Source organism: Montipora foliosa, chromosome 6 (assembly GCF_036669935.1).
Source record: "Montipora foliosa isolate CH-2021 chromosome 6, ASM3666993v2, whole genome shotgun sequence".
In the NCBI taxonomy this organism is placed as follows: Eukaryota; Metazoa; Cnidaria; class Anthozoa; order Scleractinia; family Acroporidae; genus Montipora; species Montipora foliosa.
Genome location: NC_090874.1, coordinates 48,910,163 through 48,922,662, shown reverse-complemented (window position 1 = coordinate 48,922,662; position 12,500 = coordinate 48,910,163). Strand labels below are relative to the sequence as shown.

Below are 12,500 nucleotides of genomic sequence, written 5' to 3'. Positions count from 1 at the left end.
TGGAAGTTTTTAATATGTTAATATTTGGAACAATACTGATCATTTGCGTTGTAAATACTTTTAGAATCACTAGTGTTTATCTTCAGTCGTTTCTAACAATGCTTGCTGGTTGTAGACTGAGGCTTTTAGTCTCTCAACACCGTGATTTGTGTCTTACAAATCGTTTCCTGAAAAACTTTGTGCGTGCTTGCACAATGTTCATCAATTGACAAATTGTTTCCCAAATTAAATCGCCCCGCGACTCTTAATCAAACCAAAGCTTATCCTTGGCGTGAGATAATTTAGTCACTTTACGACCCCTTTGTGAAAAAATGGACTTAGGACAAAGGCAGACAAAAGCCACTCTCTTACTTTTAGATTAGCCAGTCATTATATTATTTTCAAATTTGTTTTTCCTTAGTGAGCATTAGTAAAAACAGTTCCAGAACATTGTTTTCCTGCTCTGGAAGCGTAATCTGATCCAAAAAATCCCTCCTCAGAGTAATCAGTATTTAAACAGAAACATTTCACGGCTGTCATAACCACATGACTATTTTAATGTGCTGTAAACAGGAGGTAGTGTTTGTGACAACCATTTAGTGGGAAAAACTAGAAGATCATTGGGGGTACGCTAACAAGAACGTAAAGATGTGCTCCACTTCTGCTGTTTACGAACATTTAGAGAATGACAAGGACAAATGCTGGGACAATGAAGCGTTTTCATCAAGGAATTAAGTCCATCACTTAACATGGTTGAGGGCTGTGAACGAAAGTTACATGACAGTAGTTTGTTTCTCAATGATTATAAATAGTTGGAGTGTGATTGACTACAGGAAATCGAGTAAGAAAGTATGTGATATTATGATTGTATCGCATTTTCAACTACCGATTGGGAGTTAAAAAGCAGAGAGAAATGAATAAGTTTTGAAATTATCGTATAGAGGCTCTTTTGTACATATAACCTATCGTGAATCAGGAGTGTACTCCTACAGTTTGGTACTACACCTGGACGTACATGTACAATGTACATGTACCTCCTGCTTATAGTGCACTAAAATGGTCATGTGGTTTAATACAATATTGTGGCCAATAATGGAATCAATCACTTGACTGATGAAGACGTAGTGGTAATGTTGAAATATTTCTATATAAATTCTGATTCCTCTGAGGCGGAAACTCTTTGGATCAAGTTCAAGAAGAAATTTGTATTTGTTACAACACTCCGTTTTGTTGCAGTTGTTACAGTACATGCATAAGCTTTGCTTGTCCTGTAGCTGATGTGAATTCAGGATGTTCTAAGTTCAAGTCTCTCTCTCAGGGTTTTCAATAAGAGCCGGTGGCTGGCAGAATTTGTCGTCTATTGCCCGTAAACTTGCCGCCTACTTTTCCTTGGAAGCTACTGCAAATTTTACAAATAACATGTGAGAAACATTCACACAGAACATGAACCTTGGATCCAGAAAGTTTTGCTCGTGAAAAAAAAAGACGCCTGAATTCTGAGTAATTTCGGAGATTTGTGTTTTCCTGTCCATGTCAAAGATCGAGTATATGTACACGTTTTTGAGGCAGCGGTCCAGCTGAGTCCAGTGCTTGGTGTAAGCTGCCAGATTTGCTAACTACATTTGAAGCTTGACAAGATGACATTCGCAAAAGGTCTTTTCAGTCACGACAGATATAATACATTGCACGCATCTGTACAGAATGCAATGGAGCCTTAAAGGGGGCTATGTCATGATATTTTAGCATCTTTTCAAAACCCAAAGTGTGTCTTTTTATCAACTGAATTTAAACATTTTAGAGTACTCCCTCTGAATAAAAAAAATCCAGAATTTAGTGATATAAGTGTTGTGTTCAAATGCCCTAAATCGTGCTCGAGAATGCAGGAAATGCATTCTAAGAGGCACAAATTTCAGAACTGTTTCCCGGACCCCCTACAAGCTTGTGCCTTTGGCCTTCAAAGAGCGCACCTTTGGTGCGCATTTTTTTTCTCTGCCTACCTTCCGGTTTTGCCGCCTACTAAAATTCTTATTGAAAACCCTGCCTCTCTGACCACTGGTTGGGAAGTCGCATTGTCAAAAACCAGCTGTACTTTCACAAAGTCAAATGATTTGCCTTATATCATTCCTAGATCAGGATTTTAAATCTTTTATTTTTGTTTACATATATGTTGCAGGTAATTTTTTTATCCTAGTTAAATTTAATTTTAATTAATTACTTTTTTAAAAACTGGTATCTTTTTTTCTAACCAGATATTTATTTCATTAGCCATGTGGTTAGTTTTAGTAGGGTTAGCTTTAGTTTTGACAATACTTTTCTCAGTGACAGGTAGCTCTAACTGGTTTTGATTGGTACTGGTAAATAATTCTTTTGTCCCTAAGAGATTCATCATTGATGATTAACCTGTAGGAGGCTGTTTTAGGAGGGAAGCAGTAATATTTTAAGCAGTCAGTTAATACCGGTACTACCGTACTTATTCAGCTATAAGCCGAGCGATTTTTACACAAATCCTCACTCAATTTGGGCAAATTTGAAGCGGTAGAAGGGGTCTCGGCTTATAGCCGAGTATTTTTGATAAAAAGAATTTTCTCAGCAAATTAAAACAGTAACAAATGAACGTGTATTCACTTACAAGCCGAACTAAATTACTTGTAAAATGACGAGAAGTTGTTGTTGGTGTAATATGGATGTTTATTACTTGGTGGCTCGTAAAGGAGCCGTTCGTGTTGTTGTGTAAATTATCGGGATCGATCTTATTGCTCGTCTTCTTCCTTCCTGTCTGTCTCAAATTCGTTGTCCATTTCCTCGTCTTCACTTTTTTTTTTTTGTTCTGGAATATTCTCGTCGAAGACTGCATCGTCTTCTGTGCCGTCGAGTGCATTATAGAGGTGCCACAAGTCTTGAACGAACGCCTTCCCATCTCCTCGGGAATATCGCGCCAAGCCTGGTTTACCCATCGAAGGAACGAGGAATCTGGGAACGAGATTGCACCATATCACAGAACGTGTAAACAAGCTTGTCACATGACACCATAGCAAACTTGAGACGAAAACGCAAGTGGATTTCTTCTTGTAGCGACATTTTCCAAGCAAAAAAACCGTACGGATTAAAGGGAAAATCTTGAATTCTTTGCTGTGAAAACCACGCCAAAGGTCGTTGATCGAGCTCGGGATATGCTCCCTGATACGCTCCCCGTTGAACAGATTGTATTTTAAATTACGAAAATTCCATAGTCGATAATACACATCAAGACCTAAAATGGGGCTCGGCTTATAGCCGAGTATTATGCATTTACAATTCGTGTCAATCAAGTTGATTTTTTCCGTAAGAAGTTTGGGGTCTCGGCTTATAGCCGAGCTCGGCTTGTAGCCGAATAAGTACGGTAATACTTGCGCACAATTGCACAAACAGGTATCCCTTGGCATTTATTACTAAGGGAAATAAATGGTTTTAACAATCAAGGATTCTAAGAATGGATGGTCTTGTACCAACTTATTGTGATTTTCATAATTCTGTGGAATATCATATTCCAGTGCCAATGGCCAAACTCTGTATTGGCTTCTATCAATGAAACGAAATAAATTGATGCATGACATAAGCTACCAATCAGCATCTTTGCTTCCTACAGTAGATTCACACATTCGAACTGGACGCTGATGGAAAGCGATATAATACTTATGTATGATTGTTTTTACTGAAGAACCTCTAAAAAGATATCATAATGTTATTCGAACTGTGAACTAAGAAAAAACTCCAATTCACTTTCCTGAGGCGGAGTTGATCTGGAAATTTGATTGATGGAAGTCAAAATGCAGTTTGGTACATAGCACTTGAAGGTGAGATTTCTGTAGAATTATGAAAATTGCATTAAACAACCAATATTAGCAGACAGAATAAAGTTCACAGTTTTCCACAGTTTAAGTACCTCCTAAAATACCAGGCCCCAATTTTTTAGCCAAACCCCCGCCAAAAAAGAAAATCCCTTCTTAGACAGTTAGCTTAAAATCTACCTAGTAGTTAATTCAACAAATATTTACCTGGTTTAAAAAAACTACCCTTGAAATCTTCTGAACTGAATGTTTTGTTACATTTATGAATTTACAAAGGGTGGGGAGAGGACAAAACTACAAAGAGCACAGATAACACTCAATGACTGCTTGGCTTGTAGGTGTGTATTGTGTCTTCTCACTGTTTTATTCTACTTGGTAAATAACAGCACTTGTTTTATAGCTTTTTCTGGCCTAGCATTTGAGTGGAAGTTAGGTCAGATGTGACTTTTCTGGTACAGTTTTAGAAGAGCAACCTTTTTTTCTGGTGTAGGAAAAACTGTCATGTCAAATACAGGCTGACTGTTAAGCCAAGGCCAGATACACCATACCTGTATTCATAATTGTATAAATGGTTCCCTATGTTGAAAATCACCATGAAATGTGATGTTGATATGATAATCAGTTACTTAAGGATGGTTCCTACTATTGTTATTGGGCACACATTCTGAGCATCTCCAGATACTCGGATTTCCTATCGGCAGTGCTTAGTAATGCAGGGATATTTTTGCACGATTTAAAACTATGCGGAGAAAGCAGGAGTGCTCTTGTTATCCAAAAAGAAAATTGGGGGTATGCATGCATTTTTCAGAGATAATTAAGTTTTAATTTGGATAGGAACGCCATACATAGCTTTGTATTTTAGAGCTTATTACAACTATTGTTGGTTAATTATCTATAAAAAATGTGTGGTTACCCCCAATTTTCGTTTTGGATTTCAATAACACTGGTAAGATCTGCTTTTCCCGCATATTCATAAAACTGTGCAAAAATACCTTTGAATTAGTAGGTAAAGGTAAAGGTTGAGTTCGCTACGAGCCTAGAAGGCCCACCAGCCCGGCACTTATCTCCGGTTTCTGTAGCATGAAACGGCTAGGAGTGTTTCTACTCCCCCCGGGTTGGGATGCTAGTCCATCGCAGGGTTACCCCCAGCATTTTTGCTGGTATCCATTTATACACCTGGGTGGAGAGAGGCACTGTGAGAGTAAAGTGTCTTGCTCAAGTTTTCAAATATGACATGTAAATGTATCCATACATACAGGGTTTATACTAGTTTTATGCTTTCAAAGATAGACAGTTAAAAGTCACTTTTTTAGATTTTTTCCCCTTTTTCTGAACTGCTACTATCACGGAGAGTAATGCTGTAAAACTTTTTCCAGGGGGCACCGCAGTGGGGACCGTGCAATCTCCCTTGGTTGATTTGATATCGTCCTGTTTTACTCTCCTTGTTTTAAATTAAGGGTGCGTTCGATGGACCCTATTCTGGAATAAGAATATGTGGAGTGATGATTTTTAAACAATGGTATGTTTGGCGTTTAGAATCAACAGGGATAATAAAGATATGCTTAAAATAGTGTTTGAGCAGGTGTTTGACATTTTAATGTGAATCTCCGTAAAAACGAAGGATTTCTAACTTCTATTCCATGTATTCCTATTCCGGAATACGGTCAATTGAACGCACCCTAAGATGGTAGGGATAGGCTCGCTACAAAGTCATCATAGTAAAAAGGTCTCTGATCAGTCTACTATAAAGCATTGTAAAAATGTAATACATTGTTTTCAGTGGCTGTATAACATCTGCAGAGAGTGTACTAATAACCCAGCAAAGTCAAGAAGAATTGTACAAGATAATTGCAAACAACAAAAAGGTCACAGAGGTAACACAAACTGTGTCAATTTTTGATTACTTGCCAGTATCGTTTTTTTTTTTTTTTTTAAATTAATTGGGCTCCTAACACATTCACTACAGACCGGATGGCTTAAAAGTTACTGAATTAAACTGAATTAATTAAACATAAGAAGAAATATACAGAGACCAATATTTATTTCGTAAACTTACAGTTAGCCTAAAATGGCTGAGAACACATCAACATTAGTGCAGAAAGTTCAAATTAGTGCAATGAAGGTCAACTTGTTGCATTGATAGCCAATCAAATGTGAGCCCTGCATGGCCCAATAGTCATGGTGCATCGAGTGTCCCTCGATCGATGGTGGTTGTAGCCTGCTGGCAGGCGGTAGATGTTGCTGTTGCCGCGAAACATGTATCAGATGCCATATTGGAAGTGCGTAGGATAGGTTTGGGCCGGGTGACAAAACAACAGGGTGGAGGGGCGGGAGGCGGGAGGCGGGAAAGAGAGTGCAAGATAAACCCTTGTCCCAGATCTTCCGACTTCGACCCGTTCAATATGGCGGCCAAAATTCAAATTCTCACCTGCGAGCAGGCTATGGTTGTTAGAATCAGATAACACAGTCACAATTCGATTTATTTTTAGATACACTTTGTGCACGAAACAAACAAAGGGCTGCCAATTTTAACCAATCAGGAGAAGTCATGTCATGCTTAGACTGCAAGCAGTCCCTTCATAAATCAGTTGGACGAGTGGCCCATTTTCATGTTACAATTTTTTTCAAACCCTGCCTTTGTTGGTAAGAATCAAAGGTTGGAGTCAAACCCTCCAGTGGTTATTAAATCTCTATGTTCTTCAATTTATAGCTAGCCAACAGGAGCCTAATAATAAACTGTGTCCTGTCTGAGTTTTCGGTTGTTTTTACCATATACATGTAAGCTTGGCCAAGGCAATAATAAGGTCCAGCCAGATTCTGTCTCTAGATGGCTCAAGTCAGCGGCTAGACAGGCCTTAACTCGGCTCATTTGAGGCCTTGTTGGAGTTTCTCCCGTTGAAGAGATTCTTAAGGCTGCCTACTGGAACAATGAAACCATCTTAACCAATTTTTACCTGCGTGATATGTCAGGTTTCTCTGAACACATCCAATGTCTCGGTCCTTTTTCTGTGGCCCAAACCACAGTTGGTCACTCACTTTTGAGGCTTTTGGAATTGTGCATATTGTTTTGCCTCCAGGGCTTTCTGGGGTTGTACATGTTTAATAGTCTTAAGCCTTCAGTTGTTTGTGTTGGAATTGTATGTGCTTTTTTGGCTTGCTCTAATTGAAGCTTCATAGTCTTCTGGAGCCTTGCTGGACTTTTTGCTTTTGCCAGTGTTTGTCCTTGTTGATGGTAGTGTCTGCTGTTCTGGCCTGGGTTGTTCAAAGCATGATTAGCGCTAACCAGCATTAAATACCATGGAAACGTATAGGTTTTGATACGTCTTAACCAATAATTAGTGCTTAGCAGGCTTTGAGCAACTGGGCACTGGTCGTTGTGGAGTGTTGGGTCAAGTCTTGCAACAAGCCTGGCTGCTTGGATCCTTTGTTTCTCTTGGGTGTTGACGTCATCAGGTACTCAGGCAGTAGATATCTGCTTCCTCGCACGATATTCTGTTACTTCATTTTAGATTTTAGGCTAAGTTTATGAAATAAATGTTATTTTCCACAAGGAGATTTATGCATCTAAAAGATTTTGCCCGCTCACATCCCTACCGGCATGTTGCCATTTCCCAGCGTTCTCTCACAGCCTTAGAAGGGGGAAGCTTCTTCCTTACACATCAAAAATGAGGTTGGTAGGCCGGTTCACCTGTCTATGCCTTGTTCACATCCGCAAATATTTTATACCCTGTTGTCCTGGTGCACATTGTTTTCGGGCAAATTGGCATTTTACATTTAGATTTTAGGTAAATATTACCCATAAATATCAATTTTCTTGTGGAAAATAATGTTTTGCAGCTGCAGTGGTATGATTTGCAGGTAAAATATTTCCTACTTTCTTGTTGTGGGAACTAGTTTGATTTGTAATTTGTCTTATGTAACTATGGTACTGATTTCACCATCAGAAATGAAAATTTCAAATCAAACTAGGGTGAAATAAATAATTGTTACCTGATTTGCTTTTATCTATCATATTGTTACCTTGAATGTTAAAGTGCCCCTGTGACCAAAATATCAATTCTTATTTTTCTTTGGATTTCAAAACTAAACACTAACTAAACGCTAACTAAAGCCACCACAGTTTTAAGCCTTGATTAAAAAAGGCACCTGTTTATTTTAACTGGAATTTTCCTTTTTAATGGTCCACCATTACTAACTTTAAGATCTTGAGAGAGCTGGATCAAGGAGAAAATGACGTCAAAGGCTCACTAGTGCAATGCATGTGTACGCCGCAGAATTAATATGCAGCACGGGAGTTTAGGCCTTCAGACTTTTAGACTTGCCTTTTGCGTATATAATAAGCTGCATTCACACCCTGAAATTTTAAGCTAGTGAGCCTTTGACATCACTTTTTCCTGGATCCAACCCTCTGAGGTCCAATCGTTCAGTTTTGAACGTGATTAATGGCGGACCATGAAATATAAATGGCCTTTGGGCAAAAATCAAAGTTCAAAATTTTGCCAGTCAAGTGTATGTCAAGCAAACATTTTTTTCAAAATCTGACGAAAAAAGGAAGTGATTTTTTTTAATCACAAGGGCACTTTAACAAGTCTGAACTAAACTGTAAAGTGAGCCTTAGGTTCTGAGAATAGTTGCTCCTTTAGCATGGTTTTGTCATTGTTTTTCTAGGGAGGATCTTCTGAAGGGCAGAAGGTAATCATAGTGTCAATATCTCCACAGTCAAGAGCTTCTGTTGCGGCCAAGTTCAAATTAGGTGTGACTGAGGTGAGCTGATTATTTAAAGCCCTGTATATAAATCATTTTGTGTGACTTGTTTTCTTACATTTGGTTTCCATTCCTGTCAGAGGGTTAGCAATAGAGTGCTTAACTGACGCAAAGAGTGATATTATCAAAACTTGTACTTGGCAATCAGGGGAGACAGGGCAGTGGAAAAATATTCTGGGCCTCATTTCATCCTAATGCCTTCATTTTTTTATGATGGAGAAGAGCTCTCTGTCACAGGCATCGTTCTTTACAAACCCATTTTACTTTGACCAGTGGAGCTCTCAATAATCACTGCATTGCCATTCTTCACCACAACTTGGTACGGCTCAGGCGTGAATGTCTTGTTTTCTCAGTTCTGACAGAGCAGGACTCAGTCACCTTCCTCTATGTCACTAGTGACTGCATGTCTCTTTACATCAGCATACTCTCTCTCTCTAAGCTTTCTTCGTGAATATCTATCTCTGGGGAGAACTTACCATTCCGCTGCAGTAGTGTGGTCTTGCAGTCATCAAACTCTAGGCAGTTTATCCCTTAGCTTCCCTCTTATGAACAGTTCAGCTGAGGAGAGTGATGTCACTTTATGGGGAGTGTTGCGATACTTTAATAAGAAGTCTTGCAGCTCTCTCTTCCATTTTTTGCCTTGCGACTCTGATATCCAGACCCCTGTCAAGAGAGTCTTAATAAGGAATAAGGAATGCACTTCCAGTGGTCAATAGACCGAATTCATAAATGGCGCCCAAAAAAAATTCTTTTGTTTATGTGCTAATTAGCCTCACTAGCCTCATTTGCATGGACAAAATACAAAAGAAATGTTGCTTGAGAGCGAGGCTAGTGAGTCTAATTAGCACATAAACAAAAGAATATTTTTTTTGGCTGTCATTTATGCATTTGGTCTATAGCTCTAGAGGTACTTAAGAAATTCATTTAATTCTCTTGAAGCAAATGGTGGGCCATTGTCACTTCTGTGGGCTTCCGGAAAACCATCATCCATGCATACGAAACACTCTCTCCAAGCACTTGATCTTATGTTCTGCATTTTGTCTTGCTGAGGAGAGTTACTTCAGGCCATTTAAAGTAATAATCAACTACAAAGATTGTCCCTTATTAGGAATCTTGAGTGGATCCACTGCAATTTCAGTTTGAGGTAGTGGCATTAATTAATTTAATTGGACAGGCTTTGGCCTGGGTCCAACTAACTGGCAAGGGTAACAGAATGGCACTAACTTCTCAACTTGTTTGTCCATGTCAGGTCGTCACACCTTTTCTTTCAAACAAGACTTTGTTTGCACGATACCTTGATGCCCTGCATGAGCAAGTCAAATTGTTTGATTGCATAACTTTTCAGGCATAACCACTCTGCTTTCTTTCATGATCATGTCCATCTTCGAAAGTTCTTCTTTAACAGCCTTGTAGGTGGTCCCTTGGAGTCTGGGTCGTTTACCACTTGTTATGGCTTCATAACCGCATTTGGGCTTATTTGTCTGTTTCCTCATCAGCTTCTGTAGGTTAGGTTAACTTACTGGCAGTCTACTCAGGGCATAAGCAGCATTTTCTTTTCCTGGGTCGTGCTTTGTGGTGTGCTTAAACTGCTGCATGTACAACATCCATCTCTCCAATCTAGCTGAGGGTGGCTTGGATTGAGGACCAAGGACAGTAACTGTTCTGATTTTGAACTCTGTTCCATAGAGATACACCGGTATATAAAGTTTATTACAGCACCACTTAATTGCAAAAGTGCTTCTCTCTCAAACTGGGAATATCTCTTCTCCACAGCACTCAGCTTTCGGCTAGCATAGTATACTGGTCGGTAGTGGCAATCGTCTTGCTTCTGTTCTAACACAGCTCCTATACCAATTGGTGATGCATCTGTGGGGATGTGGGTTTCTGCTCCATGCTTGTAGAGAGCCATCACTGGCACTTGTGTTAAATGATTCTTCACCTCTTGGAATGTATTTTCCTCTTCAGGGCCCCATCTCCATTTGGCTTTTGCTTTTTTCAGGTCCCAGAGAGGACTTGCAGTGATTGATAAGACTGACATGAACCTCAAGCAATACTGCGCCAAGGCCAAGAAAGCTTCGCAATTCTGACTTATCTTTGGTCTTGGAGCTTGCGCAGGGTTTTCAACTCTGTCACTGGATACCTACAATCCCTGTTCAAATAATGTGTTTCGGAGATACATCATAGAGGTCACACCAGTATGGCACTTTTGGTAGTTCAGGGTCAGGCCATTTTTGTCATGCTCTTCTTCTATGGTCACCACTACTTGTTTATCATCATGTATGTTGTGAGCACCTGGGCAGTACTTGAGTATTTGCCAAATGATGAGCTGAAATTTCTCTGTAGCCATATTCACACCAAACAAAAGATGCTTGTGCTGGTAGAGGCCATTAGGTCCGTCAAAGGTGTTTGTGTCTTGCAATTCTGGAGTGAATCCTATTTGATGAAGTGCCATATTGAAATCTAATTTGGAAAATACCTTTGCACCAGAAAGTCCTTGCAAAGTTTCCTCGATGGTTGGCACAGGGTGCTTCTCTCTGAGTATGGCTTGGTCAGCCTGTCACATGTCCAAGCAGGTGGGCACATCGCCATTCACTTTCTTGACAGCAACCAGGGGATTAATCCAATTTGTTAGGCCATTCACTTTCTCAATCACAGATCAAGTTTCTCAAGTTCCTCTAACTTTTCAACTCCCTTCTCTCTCCTACTGAAAGGAATTCTCCTCATAGTTGGAGCAACAGGAGGAACACAGTCATCAACTTGCAGTTTCATTGGAAAATTCTTCAATGTTCGTTGGCCTGTAAAGACTTGGGGGTATTTGGCCATCAGACATGCTTTCTTATCGGGAGGAAATTGTGACCCACAATAACCAGTCAACGTGCCAATCTTCAAAATGCCTAACTCTTTGGATGTATGACGGCCTAATGATGTGTCAGCGGTTCCTGCCATACACTCAGCTTGTAATGGCGTTTGTGTATCAGAACACAAATGTTCAACATGCACTTTCCTAAGAGCTTAAAGAGTTGCTGTGATGCAAAAGCATATATCCTTTTGTCAGTTGTCAACAACTGAATTTGTCCATTTAGACATGATATTACAAGTTTCACCACAGAGTCTAAGATGACACTGACAGGCTCAGTGGTCTTCAACAAATAAACTCAAAGTACTTCATCCACCATGTGTGGTGCTGAAAACTTACCGGTAGTACCCATCTTCCTTATCTTCATTGTGTGGTTGGTCACGTATGTTTCTGACTCCCTGTTGTTTCCATGCTAATGGATTGAGATTTCTCTGGTCACCTCTTCCTTTGGATTGTTTTTCTTGTGCGGTGTGGCAACAAACCTCCATATGCCCTCGCTTCCTGCATTTCCATCGCACATGATTTTTGCAAACATCAGATTCTTTCCCCATATGACCAAGCCTATCACACCTCCAACATTTGCCAAGAAAGCGTTGTTTGTGTCGTTCACTACTTGACGCTTTATCACAATCTTCACTAGCGCAATTGACTTTTTCTTTGTTCACAAGAGTTGATGCATCCTTGCAATGATACAATTGAAAGGAGCAATGGAAGGTAAACACTCATTAGACAAGATCCTTGTCGCCAGTGTTGTTAGAGAAACAAATAATAAAGGATGAACACAACTGTTGCAATAAACTTTTAATTCTCTTCAATGGCAGTGTTGTCTCTTTCACTTTTCCAAGGATGTGGCCATGCCCACACATAGGCAAAGCCGGATATGGCAAACACCACTTACCGTACTTTGAGGAAAAGCAAATCGATGCCGTTTGTGGCCTTGTTTGGAACACAACATTCACAAGTGGCCTGGGCTAAAATGTTTCGAATTCAACATTCATGCAGTCGTTCTCTGGACAGGCTATGCGAAAAGGCGGTAACATTTACTAGTGACACCTGTGACAGGTGTTACGGGT

The 12,500-nt window shown here is 39.8% G+C and overlaps 1 protein-coding gene across 1 annotated transcript in view; it reads left to right on the top strand.

Moving 5' to 3' along the window:
• LOC138007580 (probable cytosolic Fe-S cluster assembly factor v1g210509) overlaps positions 1-12,500 on the top strand; it is a 34,418-nt gene that overhangs the window by 1,730 nt on the left and 20,188 nt on the right. The window contains exons 4-6 of the mRNA XM_068854580.1: positions 4,083-4,144; positions 5,587-5,680; positions 8,475-8,570. Of these exons, the coding sequence (XP_068710681.1) occupies positions 4,083-4,144; positions 5,587-5,680; positions 8,475-8,570 (252 nt within the window). The remainder of the gene's footprint in view (positions 1-4,082; positions 4,145-5,586; positions 5,681-8,474; positions 8,571-12,500) is intronic.